The following is a 21247-nucleotide window of genomic DNA, read 5'->3' as shown; positions in this document are numbered from 1 at the left end:
CACATTTTTTCTTTATCTAATGTATCATTTAATGGTTTAAAATTTATTAAACTCATAACGGAAATTGTATTCCTTATTATGTGCCTACATTCCAATAAATTTAATGTATACAAATTATATAAACAGGGTAGGAGCTTTGTAGAAAATATGAAATGTACAAATAATATAGGAATATTGAATAAATATTTGACACGATTAATTTTTACTCTCTCTCTCTCTCGCGCGCTCTCTCTCTTTTTTCTTTCTTTTATATACGTAAAACATAATTTTTATCCATAAAGCTAGATCGAACATGACATACCACTGAACATGATTGATGACAGTACATATAATTAATTTCTTATTCACACTGTTGCCACTAACAGAAGTTCATCATACATATTATTTATAGCCATAAAATTTTCGAGGTGTAATTAAAGATAATTAAAAGTATTTATAATATGATTTTCCAATATGAATTTATACGGCAATAGGAACGTAAGACCACAACGGTAACTGACACTGATTTATTTTCTATATCTAAAGTTTTTTATTTCAACGACTAAACATAACACGAAATCTAGTTACTGAAGGTGTTCTTATAACTGGGACATTGAATTATTTAAAGTGCAACAGAGGATCGAATAAATTTTGCAATTAAAACTACGCCAAAATTTGTATATCAAGATTATCACCAATATTGTAAGCAGTACAATAATATTTCGAAAGTAACATGCAGTCTAAACAAGAAATTTTAGACTTACGTCGAATTTTTAAAATACGAAATATGAGTGGATATCATATTTTTTACGGAAACAAATAATGTTTGAAATTGATAGCTTTTATCAATTGAGACATACACAAACAGCTCATAAAATTGTCAATTATATGTAAAGCTACGCTTAGTAAAGAACTGAGATCCATGGTCCACTCAATCTTATTTTTAAACACGAATCTGCTAGGATATCATTTTGTAAACTGCATCCACGTATTTAAGTAATATGTCTGTAATGTTGATGTGTACCTGTGATTGTAAATGTATTCTTCCTTAGCATACCTTAAAATGTATATAAACAAATATGATCAAACATGATCTATATTTAGTCTTCTTTTTCTTCTCTGAAAAAATAAGAAATAAAAGATCAGTTATTGTTGTGCATTATTCTATAATTATAACAAAATAATAGTATAAAAGTACAAAAGAAAGTAGAAGGAAACTACATACTTTACAACTTCTTGTTGATGCTGATCAAGGTGAAGTTCAACAATGGTTTCTGTTCTACTTTGCACTTTGAAAGTTACTTGGGCTGCTAAGTATTTATCTTTGTTATTTACTGACCATCCAGAATACTATAAAATACATATAATACTTATTAGGCACAAAGGAAAAAGAGGTGGTGTTGATTTCATAATGGAATTAATAATTATGTTAATAATCTACCGTCGATGTGCTTTTATATAACGTTTTCCCATCTTCTTTGAATGGTAGAAACTTTTGAAGTAATGCCTTCCCATCTATCCTCCACAATGTTGGATCCGTATTTCCACCAATGTCAGCTTTTGCCACAACGAATGCACCAGACTAAGATAACCAATACAAACAACATTGTATTCTCATTATGCAAGTAGACAAACGTATAGAATTTTATAAACTAACGGTAAAATAAATAATAAATATAACTAACGGTAAAATCTTTTGGTGTTTCTCCCGACGATTCATTGAAGCTATTATCATCGGAGTCTTCTTCATCTTCATCTTCCTTTTCATCTTCTTCTTTCTTAGACCGCCTTTTTCTTTTAGGTTTCTTTCCTGTATCTGAATCAGATTCGTCATCCTCTTCATCATCATCTTCCTCATCCTCTTCTTCTTCTTCATCCTCTTCTTCTTCTGAGTGTTGCCGTTTTTTAGCAGCTTCCCTTTGTGGCCTCTTTTTAGCACCACTCTAAATATTAAAATTATAAAATATAAAAATAAAGTATCTTTTGTACATTAAATGTTCAATTTTTGTTGTTATTTGAAATAATTTTTCTCGTGATAATATAAATATACAAACAATTATATAATGATATATAACAGAAATGAATAACAATTATTCCATTATAAGAGAGAAAGTGGTTAAATAATGAAAGGCGTAGATAGTAGAGTTGCATTGTTTTGAAAAATGTATATAGCGCCCGGCGCCACCGACCGGCCGGCGATGATAACTCGCCAACTGTAATAGCATTTCCAAGAATAACTGATCTTCTAAGCATATAATGAAAAGTAGGGTTTAATTATAAGCTTCTCGCTGATAATAAATATTAAGAATCATTTCATGATAAAATGTACTTTTTGCGAGACATTTCATTAGCAGTAATAGATTTGGTAAAGTACGGTATATCGTGTAGCGTGTTTGACACAGCAACGACACATCACTACTATATATATATACATAACTAAATCGACTTGTGTTTTCTCGTTATCTACTCAGGAGAATTGATTGATTAAAAATGATCATTTTTTCTGATAATAACGGAAGGTATTAAATTAGGAGGATATTAAATAAGGCGCGAGCATTAGAAATGATAAGTTGAATGTTATATCTAGAAACATTTGCGTTTCTTGTTCTTACTTGGATGAAAAATATAATGTATTAAAGTAAGAGCAACTAGCCGACTGACAGAAGTTTATTTACGAATAACTAAGCACAAATAAACGTTTTAACATATGAAGAAATTGGCAGAAAGCATAAGAGAAAAGCGAGAAAGTAGGGCTAGTTAAAAAACAGTTACAAATTTGATTGCGACAACAGCAAAGAAGAAGAAAGTATTAGTAGCGTGGGCTTACTTCAGCTCCGGCTTCAGGAGTCCACTCTTCTTCAGAGGCTCCTTCTACTTCTTCCGGATCATCTGCGGAATATTCATCCTCGTCTGATACGTCCTTCGTTTTCTTCATGTTGCTTTTTCGCGAAATGTTTGCAAATTTTCCCAATGGGGCTCACCGAACAAGAGGAAAACTTCACGAGACCACGTACAAGATAGACCAGAGCACGATCACGATTTGTCGCAAACAATATGGCGGTATATAGCGGTCGGAACTGACATTTACGCATATCCTCCTGCGCAGCCTGGAAGCGACGCGTGCTTTGTAATTTCCTGCGCGTCCATAGAACCGCCAGACACGGAATTTTTTAGGTAACCATTTTAATGATTTACACAATTTTTCTATTATACTTGCAGATTGCGGTAATACAAAGTAAAAGGTGGCATTGTGGAAAAGAAGTAAAAGATAAGAGAAAATATGTGAGAAAAAGGATGACGAGAAACAGAAGAAACGAATACATACGATTCACAATGATTTAAAAGTATGTCTAGTCACGTAAATAGTTAATTTAGTTGTAATATAATTAAGCAGATATGTAGTTGTTTTTAATACCGATTATTTTTTAATAGCATGTATTGTGTGAATTCGTCTAAATTCAAAATGTTTTTCGAGTCGGATCGATATGAGAGTTGGCGCATGCGTTAATATTTTAGAGCATAGGACGCTCCCTTTGATATTTACGGAGGGAAGAACTCAATGTACAGAGGGAACAAGCAATCGTGTGAAGAAAATAAAGATGTTTGAGCTGTATGGTATGAATAAAGATGGTATGGTTTATCGGTCACCACCACCGAGAAGAAAAGAAGTTGATATATTAGAGGTAATTAAGTAAAATAGTCTAATTCTAATTTGGTTAGTTATTTGTTAAGTGTTATTATATTCATTAGTGATGGTTTTTCAATCGATATATTTAAGACTGCTAACTTGTATAGAATAATGTGTATGTCTTTTCATCAAATATATAGGTTGGGTCGTTGACCGAATTTTATTGACACAATGGTGAACTACTTCGAACGGTGACTAGTTTGATTGTTCGTTTTTGATAAGTAAAGTGATATTTGCTTGCAACTTACTTTGCAGACTTGCTTACAATTATCGTCTCCCGAGTTAATGAGAAAACTGCCAAACGGTGATGCGGTACATCATACAAAGGATTCAGTTGTTTCCACCTCTTTCGATAAGAATAAAGATCTACCAAGGGAAAACAGTAAGTTTGAACGACAAATTTTTGTATACCGTTAATCGTAGGAATAGAGGCGAGGATTTTACGGATGAAATGAAGTGGTTTAGAAAACAGTCGGGACAGATTATGTCTGTTGTGGTGATAGCTAGTTGACTACTTCAGTTTCTTTTGTAATTTCGCACGTCAGTGAGTTTATTTAATGCTGCGTAACCTTGTAACTTCTCTAGCGATGAAACAATGGTAGGGCAGAATCGTAAAAGTGGTTAATTTTTGCTCGAATTTCACAGAGATCGGAATTCGATATGGTTTTCATTCTTTCCACGTATTGGCGATGTTATCACGATGATAAAATCGCGTTGTCCAAAACGCGTTAATAAGAATCATCTATTGATTCGTCACTGTGGTCGGCAGATAGGAAGAAAGATAATTGCGCAATAGAAAGTTATTTCGTTTTTATTTATATTTCGTCCGCATTCGTCGAGAATGAAATAATGACATAACCGAAAGATGTGTGCATGGTATGATACACAGGACGGAACGTGTTAAGGAAATGGATAGTGATGATTGGTTTCTTTTTCCTTGGATGCGCTTTGGTCGCAGGCGTTGGGTTACCTTTAGCTTTGGAACTACGAAGCTCGCATTTATTGGAAGCTAGACTTCAAGTTGTAAGACGAATGCTATCCGAAGTACCTTTGATCGATGGGTAAGAAAGTATCTTGTAAAAAAAAGCTTTTGATCCAAGCAGTATAAGAGTTTGTGAATTCAAGCGATCATTATTTCTGATTCAGGCACAATGATTTCGCATGGAATCTCCGAAAACATCGGGGAAACACAAAGTTGAAAGACCTTCCTTTCGACGAGAACATGTCGCGAAACATAAGTTGGGGCTCTCAGTGGCAAACCGATTTGGTGCGGTTACGGCAAGGTATCGTGGGCGGGCAATTCTGGTCCGTTTATGTTCCGTGCGAAGCACAATTTCTTGACGCGGTGCAACTCACCCTGGAACAGATAGACGTAGTACGTAGGCTAACTTCAAGGTATCCAAAGAAAATAAGAATGGTAACGAGTAGCAAAGAGCTTGAAAAAGCGCACAAGGATGACGTGATTGGGAGTTTAGTAGGAATTGAAGGTGGTCACAGTATTGGGACATCCATGGCTGTGCTAAGAAGTTTTCATCAACTGGGAGCTCGCTATATGACCCTGACACATAAATGCAATACTCCATGGTAAGTTTACATTTCTCATTCTCGCATTCTACATCAAGTCGGTATCTCTATTTTGATATACGAATAATACAAATAGGATAAGAGAAGTATCAATCGTATCAATCAATGTGTGCCGGCGTTCGTATACATAAGCAGATGATGATAAGCCGTTGTAATTGTCCGCAGGGCTGATTCGTGTTCGGTAGAAGATTCAAATTCGGATGCGCGATTGGATTTTCACAGCGATGGATTATCGGTATTCGGCAGAGCGGTAGTAAAAGAATTGAATCGATTAGGAATGCTTGTAGATTTGTCTCATGTTTCGGTAAGGACCATGAGACATGCACTGGCGATGAGTAAAGCACCAGTGATATTTTCTCATAGCGCGGCCAGAGCTCTCTGTAATTCGTCCAGCAACGTTCCAGACGACATACTCCGTAATTTGGTGAGAAAAGAACGTCGAACAAAACAGTTTTTCCACTGGAGCCTTAATTTCTATTTTATATTTTCTCTTATATTATTTTATTTACTTATCTTTCTTATTATACTTATATTATTCGTGTACGTGTATGTACAATTTATGATTATTCCTTGTCTTATTTTCCATCAATAGCATTAACTGTTTGTGTCAATCGATAACTCGTACACATACGTGAAAAAAAACAAGAACGTTAGCGTTATCGTGTTTTTTCTCTTGTTTCAGTCGGTGAATGGAGGTCTGGTTATGGTAAGCTTTGACAGCGCGCATTTGAGCTGCGGCGATAAAGCTTCTATGTATGACGTGATAGGTACGCCTGCATCGAATTCTATTTGAGAAATGTTAAAAAATGTTACTTGTCTTTACAGCTCACATCAATCATATCAGACGAATAGCTGGCGTTAACCACGTGGGTCTTGGAGCCGGTTACGATGGTATATCGAAGTGAGTACAAACGATCAGCAGCTTATTTTAAAATAAAATGTCGATAAACAAGCTTTTATATATCTTTAGTCCGCCGATTGAACTGCCAGACGTTTCTGGTTACCCTTTGCTACTGGCTGAATTGACCAGAGATAGAAGATGGTCAGCTTTGGACATCAAGAAATTGGTGGGCGGAAATTTATTAAGAGTGTTGAAAGAAGTGGAAAATCATGCGACAATCATGTCCCATCAATCTCCAGCGGAAGAATTGATCCCTCAGGAGTTGATAGAGGATACTGCGTACTGTAGATATCAGGACGCCTAGAAACGATTCGATATACAACGTTCCTATGGCATCGGTAATCGTTTATCTTCGATCTTTCAGAACGTCGAACCGTGTGCTCCTTATCATTTCCTCCCTTTGTACCTGGATTACTCCGTTTTGCATTTTTTAATAAAGTAGCCACGGATCGTACGAATCTTCGTTTCCTCTCTATTCCTTGCTTTTCGATAATTAGCCTACTATCTTAACATAGTATCATATATACAGTATAGCTATAACTCGTGATATTATCGTGTTAGAACTAATATATTTTACTACAGTGAAAGAGTAGCGGCCGGCCCGTTTAAACGTAGTGCAATGAATAGAAAATAAATTATAATTAATTGTGATCGTTTCGTAATCGATTCGGCCGCTTGTGATAAACGTCACGACGAAACGTGTGTAGAATCAACGGTTGTTCCCGCATGTATATAAGTATACATATTTTTCAAATAGCGTCGAGATTTACTCGACGTAATATGATAATTATGTCGCACAATTACAAAGTTCGCAATTGAGTTGTAGCGATAGGCGCGACACTCCGATAGATCTTTCGTCCAGTCGACGTGGTTATAATTAATCAGTCTTTCTGCGAATTTAACATGCCATGTGGCTACACATGGACGGCTGTCGGCGTACATTAAAGCGGTGTATTATTTACTTTTGAGATTGAAAGTAAGAATTGTTTCCTTCGAACGTAGAAGAAGAAGATAGAGAAGAGGCGAAAATGAAAAACAACCAACAATGATTGATTACACGTGACGTGTTTGTCGGACAAATCGAAAAGATCGAGATAAATCGTAATTGGATCGAAACCTTGTTGTAAACGAGGGAGAGAGAGAGAGAAAGAGAGAGAAAACGACCAAAAGAAGAGAAGGCGAGAATGAAGGAGATAATAGCAAAAGAGACGAAAAATGACAAGGTGGTAACACGATTGATAGAAACAAAGTATTCGTGCTGTAGTTTTACGACGGATATCAATTACTAACTATCGATCGCAGACTATCAACTATCAATTGTCGACTATTGACAGCAAGCGAGTTTTCTTGGTTTTTCAAAACACTCGAGGTCATATACAAGCGCGAGATCAATACGCTGTTACGCATTGATCCCACAACTACAGAAATGTACGCGTTCACGTAATATTCTAGCTGCTAGAGTTCAGCAGAATCAAGTTTAGTATTTGTTTAAAAAGTCAGAAAAAATAATTTTTGCACGCAAATGACGCTGAATCGAAATAATTTATAAGTAAAATATGTTTCAAGAGATAGTTAAGTAAAAAGACGAGCCACTGCAACTCTCAACTCTCGTACAAAGCACAACGTTTCATGAATACACGAATATATCGTAGCATAAATTATACATCTCATGCAGAGTTTTTGAAATCGATCTCTTGTCGATTTTTTGATGCAAATAGCCCACTGTGGATCACAGTGTGGTGCGGTATGTTATTGTGAATCGAAGAAAGTCTGCGTTCGAATGATCGATCACGGCTCGATTCAAAATGGAAAAAATCCATTCCTAGACAACATGGTTTCGTCGCGCGGAAGTGGTAGGGGAGTCGAAGAGTATACTCGCTGGTTCGTACGCCGAAAGCTCAGTTTAGTTTAATAGCGGTTTCGAACAGCATTCTTCTCCGAGCTTCGAATTTTGGAATGTCCGAATATTGAATAAAATTCGCAATCATCGAAGCGTCGAAACCGGGATCGAAACACAATCGAACGTAAGGAAAAGAAAGAAGAATGAGGACCAATGGCTGTTGGGCGAATTTTTGAATTGACTGAATTTCATATACCATAGGAAATTGCTTTATTGTGTATGCGTTTCTTTGGTCACTCGCTCTTCAACCGTTTTTACTATTTCTATTTTCTTCTTCGATTTCAATCTCGTGTGATCGCTTATGAATTAACGAAGATACCCGCAGCAAGGAAACATAGAGAACGTATTAAGGCTTAATATTCGTATGCAAAACGGAAACGGGAAAAGAAACAAAATCGAGGTGAGTCTTTTGTGATCGTATGCTGTTTTAGAAGCACATTAAGTATATAGTTCAATCGACGAACACAAGTTCGAAGAAACCATCATGCTGCGGTATGACAAACGACAAGAAATAGCCTTTGCAATGAATTCGAGATCATAGATCATGAATATGATTGTGATCGTAAAACGTTTTTTTTTTTTTTTTGTAAATACCTATTCGGTCCTTTCTTTACTACGACCTACGCACTCAATTTCAATTTTCAAGTTCGATGAACTGTGTATACTACAGATGAAAGCGAAGGTTTCCGTAAAAATAGCCATGGCTTATTTCTAATCAGGGAGAGCAATATATACACTTGTCATATTGCGAAACGCGCATAAATCTCTCCCCATTCGTCCTCTTCTCTATTTTCCTCTTTTTCTACGATTTTCAACACGATCACCGCTTTTTCACAAATGAAAGTTTGAGTCCAAGTACATGTTTAGTGTGTAATATTCGGTGTAATATTTCCAGACAAACGACAAAACGTGGAAAAATGTATCGGATACGATTATATCGTGATGCACGATCAATCTCGATAACCCCGGATGGGTACCCATAACACTGTATAATATATACATGGTACATTTATCACCAGACGATCCTGTTATTCGATCGTTCTTCGTTTCAGATAAATCCGATTGGCAAAGGAAGAAACAGAGGGGCGAACAATGAAATACAAGGTAAGGCAACAAATTTCAGCAAACTTGGGATTCTTTATCATTAGCATCGTAGCAGTTTCGTTCTCTCGTGTTATTGAGAAATTTGAGAAGAAACATCTGTGTATCTTCCAACATTTATATATTATTGCATATGTATTTATTATACATTATAATTGCCAGCGACATCATCGTTTGTCTTCGACCGAATAGCCAAATACTGAAAAACTGGAAAAGCGTCTTATCACGACGCATGCTTTTTCCTTAATTACGTCGTTAGTTGCATAAATAAGTCGATAAGAGAATAAGGAAGTCTAAGTAGAACGCTTGATCGAGACAAACGTCGCGATGCGTCGATCTATTTAGAAAAAAATATCACGATACGGCGATTATGTTCGCATCGTTACTCGACACTCGTATCGTCTCTTTTAAGTAGCACAAAGGAAAAAATCCTCGGATCAACGCAAGAATGAGAAATCAAACGTGAAATTTGAATAAACGCGCAAGGTCCCCTTGCAAGATTAAAGTTGCGATCGAATTTTCATCTACGTAATTGTACATCCAAGCGATTAGATTTTCTCTAGAAGGTCATAGTTGTATTAAACCAACTACTTTACATGTGTTTCTGCTATCTTGTAGTGTACATCTAGACATTCATTCTATCTGTAGTACACATAAGTCGACTGAGAATACATCTGTTTGATGTTTAATTATCTGCTATGCTACTTTGTATTGCGTCTTTTTTTAATTAGTTTCTCCAACATCGTACGCTTGTGTGTACATCTTTCTGATCAATTAGTAATTTTTCAAACATTAATAGCGTTTCAATTGAATTCAATTTATTAACTTCTTCTTCGCAATCGCATCATCTGTTTGTTTCATACCAATCTGATTACACGTGGTAATACTATTCTTTCTTTTCAATTTCTTTTTTCATAGCTTTCGGTTTCCAAATAGAGCATTCAATTTGACAATCGTCGTTTTCGATAATTCAGTTGCGTGCAACGAATCGGAACACAAGAAGAGAGAGCATGCCTCTACAGCGGCTTAGATTTGTTCTTGTAGTACGTGACACAGCCGATCGGATTAGACGGATTGCACGACCTGTTCGAGTTTATTTACGCTGCCAATGCATCGTCGACGAAAACCAATTAAAATTCATTCGCTGCGCCGATTGGATTTCGCAAGAATAGAATAAATAGCTGCTTAACTTTTAAACATTAAAAAGGTATCGGCGACGATACCATCTACGCGTAACTGTTCCGTGTCCTTAACCACTCTACGAATGGAAGAAGAACTATCGTTGTCGGATCTCTGTCACGAATCTAGAGTAAAAACGGCAAAAATAATGTCAAAGTAATTTCAGTGATTCTGGAGCGAGGTAAAAGAGCATCGATCCTCGCCACTATTATTATTTTCGTTTTTATAGGTAAACGATCCGGACGCAAACGACGAAAGGAATGGCGCGATTGAGATGAAACAAAAATCGATATTCTCGTGGTAATTAGCAAATTACAATTAACTACGAAAGATTAAATTTGAAATCTTAAGATACGCGTTTCTTATTTCGATCGAATTAGAAAATACGTTTATTCGATATTTCGATGAAATCAAGAATGTGGAATCACTTGTTGTCGACGTTTTACTTAATTTTGATTCGAACAGGCAATATCGGCCGAGGAACGAAAAGGAATTGGACAAAAATAGATGGAAATTGATCATAATCGTTGGTATATTAACGGTAATCGTGGTTGCGTTGCTACTAACGCTGGCCTTGCAGACGGTTATTTTCCGCAAGGAAGTCTACGATGAGATGTGCCAGAGCGAGGAATGCGTGAGGACAGGTACCGTAAAATCAAGGTTTCCTCTATTCCTTTTCTATACTTTTCCCTATCCCCACCCGAGTTAGCCTCAGATGTAATCGAAACACAGAAATATCCCATTTCAATTTCAATTATCCTTATATAAGAAAAATAACAATTTATGCTTGCGTCGATCCTACGTTTATTCGCGATGAGCAACTACTACATTGACGCGAAACAAAAGTTGTTGGACGTTCCAGCCGCCAGGATAATAGAGGCGATGAACAGATCTGTAGATCCTTGTCGAGATTTCTACAAATTCGCCTGCGGCGGTTGGATTTCAAAGAATCCTATACCGCAGAGTCAAACATCCTGGGATCAATTGAGTCTTCTTAAGGAACGACTGCTGAAGGATCTAAGGATATTGCTCGAAGAATCGGACGATGGAAACGATTTGAGATCGGTCAAGTTGGCAAGAACTCTGTACAGGACTTGTATGAATTTAAGTAAGAATAACCGATTTATCCTAATTCGAAATAACTAACAGAAGAAACATCGATAAACGTAAAACGAGAGAACGCGCGGAACTCGAATTGTCAGACAAACGTAAAATAATACGAGTTATCGTCGTTTTAGCGAGCATCGAAGCTCTGGGGTTGAAACCCGTCTATGAAACGTTCAATAAGCTCGGATTACCAAAAGATCCACCTTTACAAAACGAAACGTTACCTTTTGATCTTCCCGGTATTGTCGGGAGGATACAGAGAGTTTTAGGTTTGAATATATTTCTAAATTTTTATATTAGCGAGGATATACGAGACACGACGAAAAATATGATGATGGTAAGTGTAACAGGTAGAGCAATTCGTTTGATTAAATTCTACAACCATACAACGATTTCAATTTCGGCTTCGTCAACTAATTCGGACAGTTTTAGATAGAACAAACGTCACCAGGATTTAGCGAGCGTTATTTGCTCGATTCTTTACGATTTCAATCGGAATTAACGGAATATAAGAAGTATATAGAAAGCATGATCGAACTGGCTGGCGCAGGGAATAGAAGCACCGAATTTGCCAACGAAATCTTAAACTTTAGCACGAATATCGCGCGCGTTAGTATTCACCGAGGCTTATTGCATTATTAAAATTATATTCCATCGAGCGCATATTTCATTCGAGAGTAAATCCACCAATTATTTTACATTTGTTCAGATCATGGCGACTCCAGAACAAAGACGCAACGTAAATCATCTTATTTACGATGTAACTATCAATGAATTTCAACAGATGACAGATTTGCACGTACAACAGGTGATTGAATTGAAGCTGGAAAAGCTTATGAACGATATTAAAGAGAAAGAGAAAGAGAGAAAGAGAGAGACTTTTAATCAACCCGTTTCAGTGGAACTGGACCAGATATTTGGAAGCGGTGTTCGACGATACAAACGTGACAATAAATACTGAATCGGAGCGTGTGATCGTAATGGATCTGCAGTATTTACAGAAACTACCTAAACTGTTAGCGACTACTCCATCCGCCACGATAGGTAAGTATATACATATATACTATATACATACATATATCAACCATTTTACTGCGAAACTTTACACGTCGCCACTTATAATTTGGATCGTATCAAGCGTTATCGATAATCGACTGTTGAAATGTTTTAGCACGATTCGTATGGTGGAACGTCTATTCGGCGATTGCTCCATTAACGTCACAGCGATTTCGTGATCTTGGTTTCAAATTCTCGCAGAAAGTTTTCGGTTTAAAAGAAGAAACATCGAGATGGAAAATTTGTACTGGAAATGTAAACGTAAATTTTGGTATGGCTCTCAGTTATATTTACGCTCGAAAACACTTTGACGATAATGCTCGACAAAAGGTTCGCACGACATGATCTTCTTTTATTTAGCGATCGCTATATGTACAATTACGATAAGTATGTAGAGAGAAACAAATAGACGGGTTTCAGGCTCTAGAAATGTTGCTCGACATTAAGGCAGCATTTGAACAAATGGTTGCCGAACTAGATTGGATGGATGCTGAGACAAGAGCTCGGGCTCATAGAAAGCTGCACGCGATAAGACCGTTCGTAGGAATTCCAGACTGGATTACTAATTCAACAAAATTGGATAAATTTTACGAGGGGGTGAGGTGCCTTAGCTTGTATCTCGTTCAGTGCGAAATCTGGAAGTCCAAGATGAAATTTTGTTGCAGAAAAATGTTGTACCTGGGCGATTATTCGATACATTTTTGATGCTAACTGACGCAACAGTCAAGAAAAGTTTAAATAGTTTGCGTGAGAAACCGGACAAAAATCGATGGATATCGACTGGAACAACAGTAAATGCGTTTTATAGCGCAATATTAAACTCAGTCAGTAAGTATTTGAATATTATACGGATATTATATTTTATAAATATTATTTTATCATTTCGTGTTCTTATTGCGATCTAATGCCTCACTTTTCCCACACATAGCATTTCCAGCTGGTATTTTGCATCCTCCGTTTTACGGGAATGGTTTACAGTACGTATAGATCATTGATAATCAACGAATGAATTAAACAAATTTTGAATACGAAATTGAAATACCAAACATATTCCGCAGGTCTATCAATTACGGTGCCATGGGCGCAATCATGGGTCATGAACTAACTCATGGATTCGATGATCAAGGTAGTATATCGATGTCGATGCACTGTATCAATACGTATCGTAATAAATTGCAGAAAATTAAGTAAACTCCATATAGATCAAATACAATTTCTACGAGCCGATCTGTTTATATGCAAGGTCGTAGATATGACGAACACGGGAATCTTCAGCAGTGGTGGAGCAACGAAACGTTACAACGTTATCATGAGAAAGTTGAGTGTATAATCAAACAGTACGGTAACTACCATCTGCCAGAGCTAGGCAATAATAATAATTTCACGGTGAGTATTACCGTCCTTTTAACCCTAATGCAAATTAAGCCAAGGCGAAGATGGCGTGTGTAAGTCTTTGATCTGTAATTCAACAAAGCGTACAATACTCTGTCTAGGTAAATGGCGTGAATACACAGGGAGAGAATATAGCTGATAACGGTGGTATACGAGAGGCCTACAAAGCGTATCAACGATTTCGAACAAGAAATACTAATCGACTAGCTCTACCTGGCCTCGCTAATTATAGCCAAGAACAATTATTTTTTATAGGTTTCGCACAAGTAAGTAGTCGCCATTGATAAGAAATGATACAACTTTTATTGAAAAATCGTGATAGTTCCTAAACCGAAGATATCGTCGAACGTGTAAAATAAATGAATTCATGAGAAACATGTACATATTTACAATATATGTATACGCTGCCGATATGAATATATACACTTCCATACATTTTCGTAGGTCTGGTGCGGTAGTTATACGAATGGAGCGCTAAAATCTAAATTGATACAAGGAGTTCATGCACCAAATCATTTCAGAGTCATCGGAACTTTATCGAATAACGCGGATTTTGCGAAAGCATGGAATTGTCCGGTTGAAAGTCCCATGAATCCGTCTCGCAAATGTATTCTTTGGTAATTATTTATAATTACACAGCACGCACGTATCCGAACATTACTGAACATACGAGATTATGTTATTCTTTAAAAAGAACGTTGTATAATATTCATAGTAAAATTACATAAACAGCAAATCGTGTACTTGAACTTATTCTCAGGACGAAAAAATTGACAAACGACAATGTCAAAACAGAATATCAGTGAAATGAATTCAGAAACATTATATTGGAATTTCGTGTATAACGTCCATAAAAGTGGATGTTGTTCTCTAATAGAAAATATCGTATCTTATAGTATATTTAACTTAACACTAAACCTACCACTGCTGGTCAAATTGACCGTTTTCAAACTTCTACACAAATTTAAGCGTATTTAAACGCTATCATATCGCTTAATAATTTCTGACTTTTCATAAACACTTTGACCGGACACGGTAGGAATAGATATACACAAAGTGTCGGTAGGTTTAGTGTTAAACACTAATTCTAACACAACATTGCAAGAGATAAACAGGTAATTCTAACATCACAATTAACTTTTTGCAACATATCCAATCTACGTCTGCGATACCTCCATAGTTTAATTTCCCCACTACTCGAAGCTGTAACTAATAAATTATCTTTAAAAGCCATACATTTCACTCGTTTATCATGTGCAACTAGTTCTACAATTTCCACAGATTTTTCAAGATCATAAAACTTGATTTGACCATTTTCTAAACCAGCGGCAATTAAATCATCGTTCAAAAATTCTACGCAAATAATTTTTGAGTCGAATTTTATTTCATTATCGATCCCCGCTGATTTTACAGAATATACGTCTATTCTCTGATTTACAGCTAATAAATACTTTTCGCCATTAGGACTCCATTTAAGAACGTTTACATTTCTAGCATCTGATCTCAATCTTGGGACTAGATTTGTGGCATATGCTTGCCTTCCTTTAACTAGATTCCAAGTTCGCAGAATTCCATCTGCTCCAGTAGACAGTGCTATTTTTCCTGTTGGGTGAATAGCCAAAGTATTAACAGCTGAACCTTTATGCGATTTTTGCCAATGTTTTTCTGTTTGCCAATTTCCACATCGAATTGCAGCTATAGTTCCGTCGCTACTGCACGAAAACAAATGAGATGCATCAGGGGTAAACGCAATGCAATTGACGGTATCTGCATAAACATATAAAAATATATAAAACATATCGAAATAGATGATTTCATCCCCCATTTTAACATGACATGCGAATAACGATCGTATATGATCACACATACCATTATGGTGCATTAATCTACCAAATTCTACTCTATTATGTAAATCGTATAAATAAACAGAATCATCAGCTCCACCAGATGCTAAAATATTTTTGTTACTCGCAACGCTACGTATGCTACTGACATGACTATGTGTTGCGAAACTTTTTACCATGTTGTATTCCTGAAAGTTCATCAAATTTATCAGTAAAATATGAAATTATATTCAACTTAAGTAAGTTCCATGCAACAAACATAACCTAAAATATAACAACGGAAAGGAACTTGTTTACTTACGTTATCAGTATTGCTTATTTTGTAACCGAGTAAATACTGTTCGTATGTCCCTACAATTATTTCGAATAGATCCGGCATGTTGGAATTTAAACAAAATGATACGTACAAACTGGACTATTTTATTCGTGGAATCGAATTAATTGAAATGTACGTAAATATGTACATTCGCAAACTGACACTTTGTGTTTGTTACAATTTCTGTTGCTGATGATAACAAAATTGTAGTTGTAATTGTAGTTGTAGGTAATAAGAAAGAGGAAATGACAGTGCTCACACTATAATCTGGTTGTTCCCGGATTAGTACTGCACCATGCTGCTAAATGCTGAAGATAGCACGCGCTAGCATATACAAGATCCTATAAAATTAAAGGTGTTATGAATTGATGTAGGCCTGTGGCTCCCTCCAGCGTGAATATCTTGTATGATAATAAGGTAAACTCTAGCGCGGCGAATTTAACTGTAGAGCAGTGTAGACGAGGCAACGAATACGTTAAGCGCCAAGCCTGTTTTGCCTTCCTTTTTATTTAGCGCGCGATGTCCGATTTCACCAATATGCTGGCGGCCGGAGATCTGTGTAAGGTTGCGATAAGACAATAGAGAGACAGATGTTCTCAATCGTTTATGTAAAATATAACAACAAATATATAACATGGAAATAAATTTCAAAAAATATTATGATCCATCTGAAGTTATGTGTATCGATGAATCTTTGATACCATTTCGTGATCACATAATATTTAGGCAATATTTAAAACAAAGGCGCCACAAATATGGCATTAAATTAATAAATAAATTAATTAGTTAAGTCGTGCTGTGGATCTGGGTACATGTCTGCTTTTCGTGTATATGCAGGGAAACGACTAGAAAAAGAAAATACGACTAATATTATAATGTTTTTTTGTAGAGATATATTCAATAAGGAACACAAAAGGACATACACGTTGTGTTGGATTCCGGATAGTGAAAATTAGACAACACGCGTTGAAAAATTAGAAGTTTTATTTGTAACAAGTAACTGCACGATAGTACCGACTGCAGAATATTTATTTTAACGTTATATATATTATATATTATATTATAACATTCTGTGATACCTGCAAAGAACAATCATTTTTCTGTACATTGTGTTTTAATAATATTCATAATTTCAAAATTTCTTATTTGTAATTACACCTCTTTTTTTCTTTTGTACATATCAAATTTATCAGAGATTATGTTTACGTAATGCATATGATAAAAGAGATGTAATATCTGACGGAATCCATATTGTCCTACTGATATTCAGGGAAACGTTGCATGAAACTATTTCATTAGAAACACCGCGGCAACCCATTGTTAAAAAAAATTGAAAATTCAGACGATCTTTACATAAGCGATGGAGATTCTGATAACAGAAGTGGAAGTGAAAGATATAAGGTTCCCAACATCGTTATTAGCTGACGGAAGTGATGCTATGGTACGTGATATATGTTTTAATCTTCCTTTCGATGGAATGTTGTGCGTATTTCGCATTTCATGTTAAAATTTAATTTGTAAGCCCTGGTTGTAATATAATATTCAATTACAGCACACTGATCCTGATTATTCTTGCGCGTACGTTGTGATCAAGACTAACAAAGGAATCGAAGGATATGGATTAACATTTACTTTGGGTAGAGGCACAGAAATTGGTACAGATATTTATTTATCTTCTAAAACGACTAATTATGGTTTATGGAGTAAAATGATATTATCAAACTTTTCTTTGAAATGTTCATAGTCGTACAAGCTTGCAAATCAATGTCGTATTTAGTGAAAGGACAAAATGTCAATGAAATTTTTACACACTTTGGATCTTTTTGGAGAAAACTGACGAGCGAATCGCAATTAAGATGGGTAACGTATTACAAATACGTGATCACATAAGAGAGTTACTATTACATGTGGGAAATATAGAAGCACGCTAGGAAATTCAATGTGTTTAATATAAATGTATGAAATGTAATAGATCGGACCAGAAAAAGGCGTTATTCACCTCGCTACGGCTGCTATAATAAATGCATTGTGGGATCTGTGGGCTAGAATAGAAAATAAACCTGTTTGGAAATTACTTACGGATTTGTCCCCTGAACAATTAGTCTCTACGATTGATTTCAGATACATGTAAGTTGCATACATGTGCATTTTACGAAATGAGAACAGCTTTGAAACGAAGAAATCACTATATTGTTATTAAAAACTGAAACGAATTTTTATGATATTCTCTTCCATAGTACCGATGTTATTACGAAAGAAGAAGCAGTGAAATTACTGAAAGAGAATCAAAAAGGAAAAGAAGAACGCGAAGAAATGCTACGAAAAAATGGATACCCGGCGTACACAACGCAAGTGGGATGGCTTGGATATAACGATGCTAAAGTTAAAGAGCTTTGTAATAAATTTTTAGCTCTTGGCTTTACATCTTTCAAGGTAAAAGTTGGTCAAAATGTAAAAGACGACGTAAGAAGATGCCGATTGGTACGCGACGCGATAGGACACGAAAATAAATTGATGCTAGATGCTAATCAAATATGGGATATCAACGAGTCGATCGAGTGGATGAAACAATTGGTAAAATTCAAACCAATTTGGATTGAAGAACCAACGTCTCCTGATGATATATTAGGGCATGCGAAAATCGCAAACGAATTAAGACCGTATGGCATCGGTGTCGCCACCGGTGAAATGTGCGCTAATCGCGTGATGTTTAAGCAATTATTACAAGCGAGAGCAATCGATTATTGTCAAATTGATTCGGCTAGAATAGGAGGAATCAATGAAATATTAGCTGTTTATTTGATGGCAAAAAAGATGGGTGGTAGGTTGCATAAATAATAACTACTTTCTGAAGATACTAGGTTGACCACTTTATCATAATTTTTATTATATTAGTTCCAGTGTGTCCACATGCTGGAGGTGTAGGTTTATGCGAAATGGTTCAGCATCTCCAGATGTGGGATTTTATATGTTTGAGTGCATCTACCGAAAACCGTGTGATAGAATATGTCGATCAACAACACGAGCACTTTGAACATCCTGTATGTGTTCAAAACGCTTCATATATGCCACCCATGAGTCCAGGCTATTCAACCAAACTTAATGAGGAATGTATTAAGAACTATTCATATCCAAATGGGGAGAAATGGAAGGACATGTACGAACAGGGGCTTTTCTACAAATCATTTAAGTAGAATAAATACAAAAATTGATGTCAACTTAAATGTGTATAGTAAGCTATATTTTAATATAAATGAATTCAAATGAGCATCAGCACTTTAAATACTTAATAAAATAAACTGATTTATTATTCTTACATTGTTTTAATTCAATATTATTTCAAGGTTTTATTTTTTATTTAATGATCATGATAATTTTAAGAACGAGTTTAGGACGATTTTTTTTATCATTATCAAAAATCCACACCTTAAACCCACTTAAATTTCCTTTAGTTATTTTTCCTTACATTTAACAACAATGGAAATAATTTATATATATAAACCATGTTTATACATTTACAATGTACAACACATAAGGTAATGTTTGTAGTGAATTTAGTTGTTAGAATGTTATAATCATATAAAGCTCCAAGAAAAGATATCACAGCTATTGATCTTGCCTTTATGCTTATTTTAGCTTGATGTACTAGGACTATTTTTGTCTTTAAAGTAAGACTTCACATATTCCGTCTATAAAACATAATAACAATTACTTTTAAATCAGCTAGAACCAACGAGATACATGGAATGAAATTTCAGAATATGTATTATACGTACGCTTACAAACCAATACGAGTTGGGTTTGAACATAAATCTTTTAAATAAGCCTATATTGCATATAGGGAAAATAACGTGTAAATGCAAATGATGTATCGTATTAAATGGTGGCCAATGAAAACCAGTACGTGTAACTGCAAGGTCCAAACCTTGTTTTTCTGCTATTATATCCACTGTAGAAAGGATTCTGTCATCTGAAAATTGTCATTGTATAAGCAATTCTAATATGCAAAGCTTAAATTTAACATTTAACGCAAGTATTTCTATTTGGTTAGACTTACAAAGTGAAGCATCTTCTGGTTGAAGTTCTTTTGCATTACGTATATGTTTATTTGGCAGTATTAAATAATGATGGGTCGAAGCTGGATTAATATCTTTAATACACGTCACATAATCATCCTAAAATGATATTTAACGTTCCAAATTTAACAACTATAAAATAATGTAAAAATATTTTTTTCTAAATGTAGACGTCATTATATATATCAGGAATAAAATTATATATACCGATATTAAGCTCACTTGCACGTTTAGTTATGCTACGTTATATTATGTTAAACAACAAAGGTTAACTTTTTCATACCTCGTATATCTTTTCACTTGGTGTTCTGTTATTTATGATATCGCAAAAGATACAATTATTTATATGAGTTTCCATGCCGACAAAGATATAATCACGTTAAATAGTTTCCCCAGGAAAAAATTGTTTCTTTGGCAAATTAAAAGAAGTGATGTTACTTGACTACTTGATGTATGTGCTTATACATAACATATGTATAGCATGAGTCTGTCGCTATATACATGTAATATAAACTCATAGGCAGTGTCGCCGTGTCGGTCACATCGTATGTAGATCGACACATTCTTGTTTTCATATTGCATATAACATACACACAACACACACTTCTGTTTCAACTCTGGTACAGAAAAAATAGCAATTTCCGATGATAGAACATAAGTAAAGACTTGGTGTTATCGGTAGTTTTTTGGCTTCGACGTAACTAACGGGAGTATCGTCCCGTACTTATTTACATAGATATGTATGTACGTGTTCCGAAGAGTTGTATGCTGCTAGGAACATAAATAGAAATAGATATAGCATATCAGTACATCTTTTAAGTTCTATCGTATTTAAATATATTTTAAAAGCTTTTATAAATATATCATGTTAAATGAGTTAAAGGATTATGAATAAACCTGTCAAATTAAAAAAAAGATAGAAAATAATATGTATTATGCATTGCTAACGAACCTCAATGTTATTGTTTATATGCCAAGCAAAATATGAAATAAATATATAGATAACTGGGATTTCAAACTATTATTATTGATAATATTTATCGATAATTGAATCACACTATTGATCGGTGATCATTAAAATAAAAGAGCAATATAATGGGCATTAAATACAACATTTATTTTGT

At 35.2% G+C, this 21247-nt stretch overlaps 6 protein-coding genes across 8 annotated transcripts; 3 read left to right on the top strand and 3 right to left on the bottom strand.

Annotated features, from left to right (window-relative positions):
* Positions 1 to 64: 64 nt before the first annotated feature.
* Positions 65 to 3044, bottom strand: LOC138183312 (nucleolin-like). Its single transcript, XM_069120019.1, has 5 exons — positions 2807 to 3044; positions 1665 to 1922; positions 1421 to 1561; positions 1205 to 1329; positions 65 to 1098 (listed from the first exon to the last, which is right to left on the bottom strand). Exons 1-5 carry the CDS (start codon positions 2912 to 2914, stop codon positions 1080 to 1082), a joined length of 651 nt encoding a protein of 216 aa, XP_068976120.1. The 5' UTR covers positions 2915 to 3044; the 3' UTR covers positions 65 to 1079.
* A 68-nt stretch (positions 3045 to 3112) lies between these two features.
* LOC138183305 (dipeptidase 1) lies at positions 3113 to 6610 on the top strand. The gene is made up of 9 exons (XM_069120008.1): positions 3113 to 3323; positions 3412 to 3662; positions 3923 to 4049; positions 4557 to 4728; positions 4814 to 5251; positions 5417 to 5675; positions 5934 to 6018; positions 6077 to 6152; positions 6222 to 6610. The coding sequence occupies exons 2-9, from the start codon at positions 3465 to 3467 to the stop codon at positions 6454 to 6456; spliced, it is 1590 nt and encodes a 529-aa protein (XP_068976109.1). The 5' UTR covers positions 3113 to 3323; positions 3412 to 3464; the 3' UTR covers positions 6457 to 6610.
* Positions 6611 to 7924: 1314 nt separating this feature from the next.
* LOC138183300 (endothelin-converting enzyme 1) lies at positions 7925 to 14623 on the top strand. 3 transcript variants are annotated; one of them, XM_069119996.1, is made up of 17 exons: positions 7927 to 8452; positions 9105 to 9156; positions 10562 to 10632; positions 10798 to 10976; positions 11195 to 11440; positions 11571 to 11776; positions 11872 to 12048; positions 12149 to 12247; positions 12339 to 12483; positions 12611 to 12825; positions 12916 to 13092; positions 13161 to 13323; positions 13424 to 13472; positions 13554 to 13621; positions 13739 to 13881; positions 13989 to 14153; positions 14332 to 14623. In XM_069119996.1, the coding sequence occupies exons 2-17, from the start codon at positions 9145 to 9147 to the stop codon at positions 14506 to 14508; spliced, it is 2292 nt and encodes a 763-aa protein (XP_068976097.1). In that variant the 5' UTR covers positions 7927 to 8452; positions 9105 to 9144; the 3' UTR covers positions 14509 to 14623. The 3 variants fall into 3 exon arrangements, 2 of the variants coding, with proteins under 2 accessions (XP_068976097.1, XP_068976098.1); XR_011174030.1 differs by lacking the exon at positions 14332 to 14623 and having other exon boundaries at positions 7925 to 8452; positions 13698 to 13881; positions 13989 to 14155; XM_069119997.1 differs by lacking the exons at positions 7927 to 8452; positions 9105 to 9156 and adding an exon at positions 9189 to 10488.
* On the bottom strand, positions 14168 to 16141 carry LOC138183308 (p21-activated protein kinase-interacting protein 1-like). The gene is made up of 3 exons (XM_069120013.1): positions 16033 to 16141; positions 15757 to 15919; positions 14168 to 15654 (listed from the first exon to the last, which is right to left on the bottom strand). Exons 1-3 carry the CDS (start codon positions 16108 to 16110, stop codon positions 14975 to 14977), a joined length of 921 nt encoding a protein of 306 aa, XP_068976114.1. The 5' UTR covers positions 16111 to 16141; the 3' UTR covers positions 14168 to 14974.
* A 1128-nt stretch (positions 16142 to 17269) lies between these two features.
* LOC138183351 (mitochondrial enolase superfamily member 1) lies at positions 17270 to 19363 on the top strand. Its single transcript, XM_069120171.1, has 6 exons — positions 17270 to 17488; positions 17600 to 17702; positions 17792 to 17907; positions 18020 to 18174; positions 18285 to 18868; positions 18943 to 19363. The coding sequence occupies exons 1-6, from the start codon at positions 17408 to 17410 to the stop codon at positions 19239 to 19241; spliced, it is 1338 nt and encodes a 445-aa protein (XP_068976272.1). The 5' UTR covers positions 17270 to 17407; the 3' UTR covers positions 19242 to 19363.
* Positions 19364 to 19534: 171 nt separating this feature from the next.
* On the bottom strand, positions 19535 to 20628 carry LOC138183358 (adenosine 5'-monophosphoramidase HINT3). The gene is made up of 4 exons (XM_069120188.1): positions 20407 to 20628; positions 20105 to 20222; positions 19824 to 20017; positions 19535 to 19736 (listed from the first exon to the last, which is right to left on the bottom strand). Exons 1-4 carry the CDS (start codon positions 20479 to 20481, stop codon positions 19680 to 19682), a joined length of 444 nt encoding a protein of 147 aa, XP_068976289.1. The 5' UTR covers positions 20482 to 20628; the 3' UTR covers positions 19535 to 19679.
* Between the last annotated feature and the right edge of the window lie 619 nt (positions 20629 to 21247).

This window comes from Bombus flavifrons, chromosome 9, assembly GCF_040668555.2.
Source record: "Bombus flavifrons isolate JBK064 chromosome 9, iyBomFlav1_principal, whole genome shotgun sequence".
In the NCBI taxonomy this organism is placed as follows: Eukaryota; Metazoa; Arthropoda; class Insecta; order Hymenoptera; family Apidae; genus Bombus; species Bombus flavifrons.
Note: the sequence above shows the minus strand (reverse complement) of the source record. Positions and strands in the feature narration are given on the sequence as shown.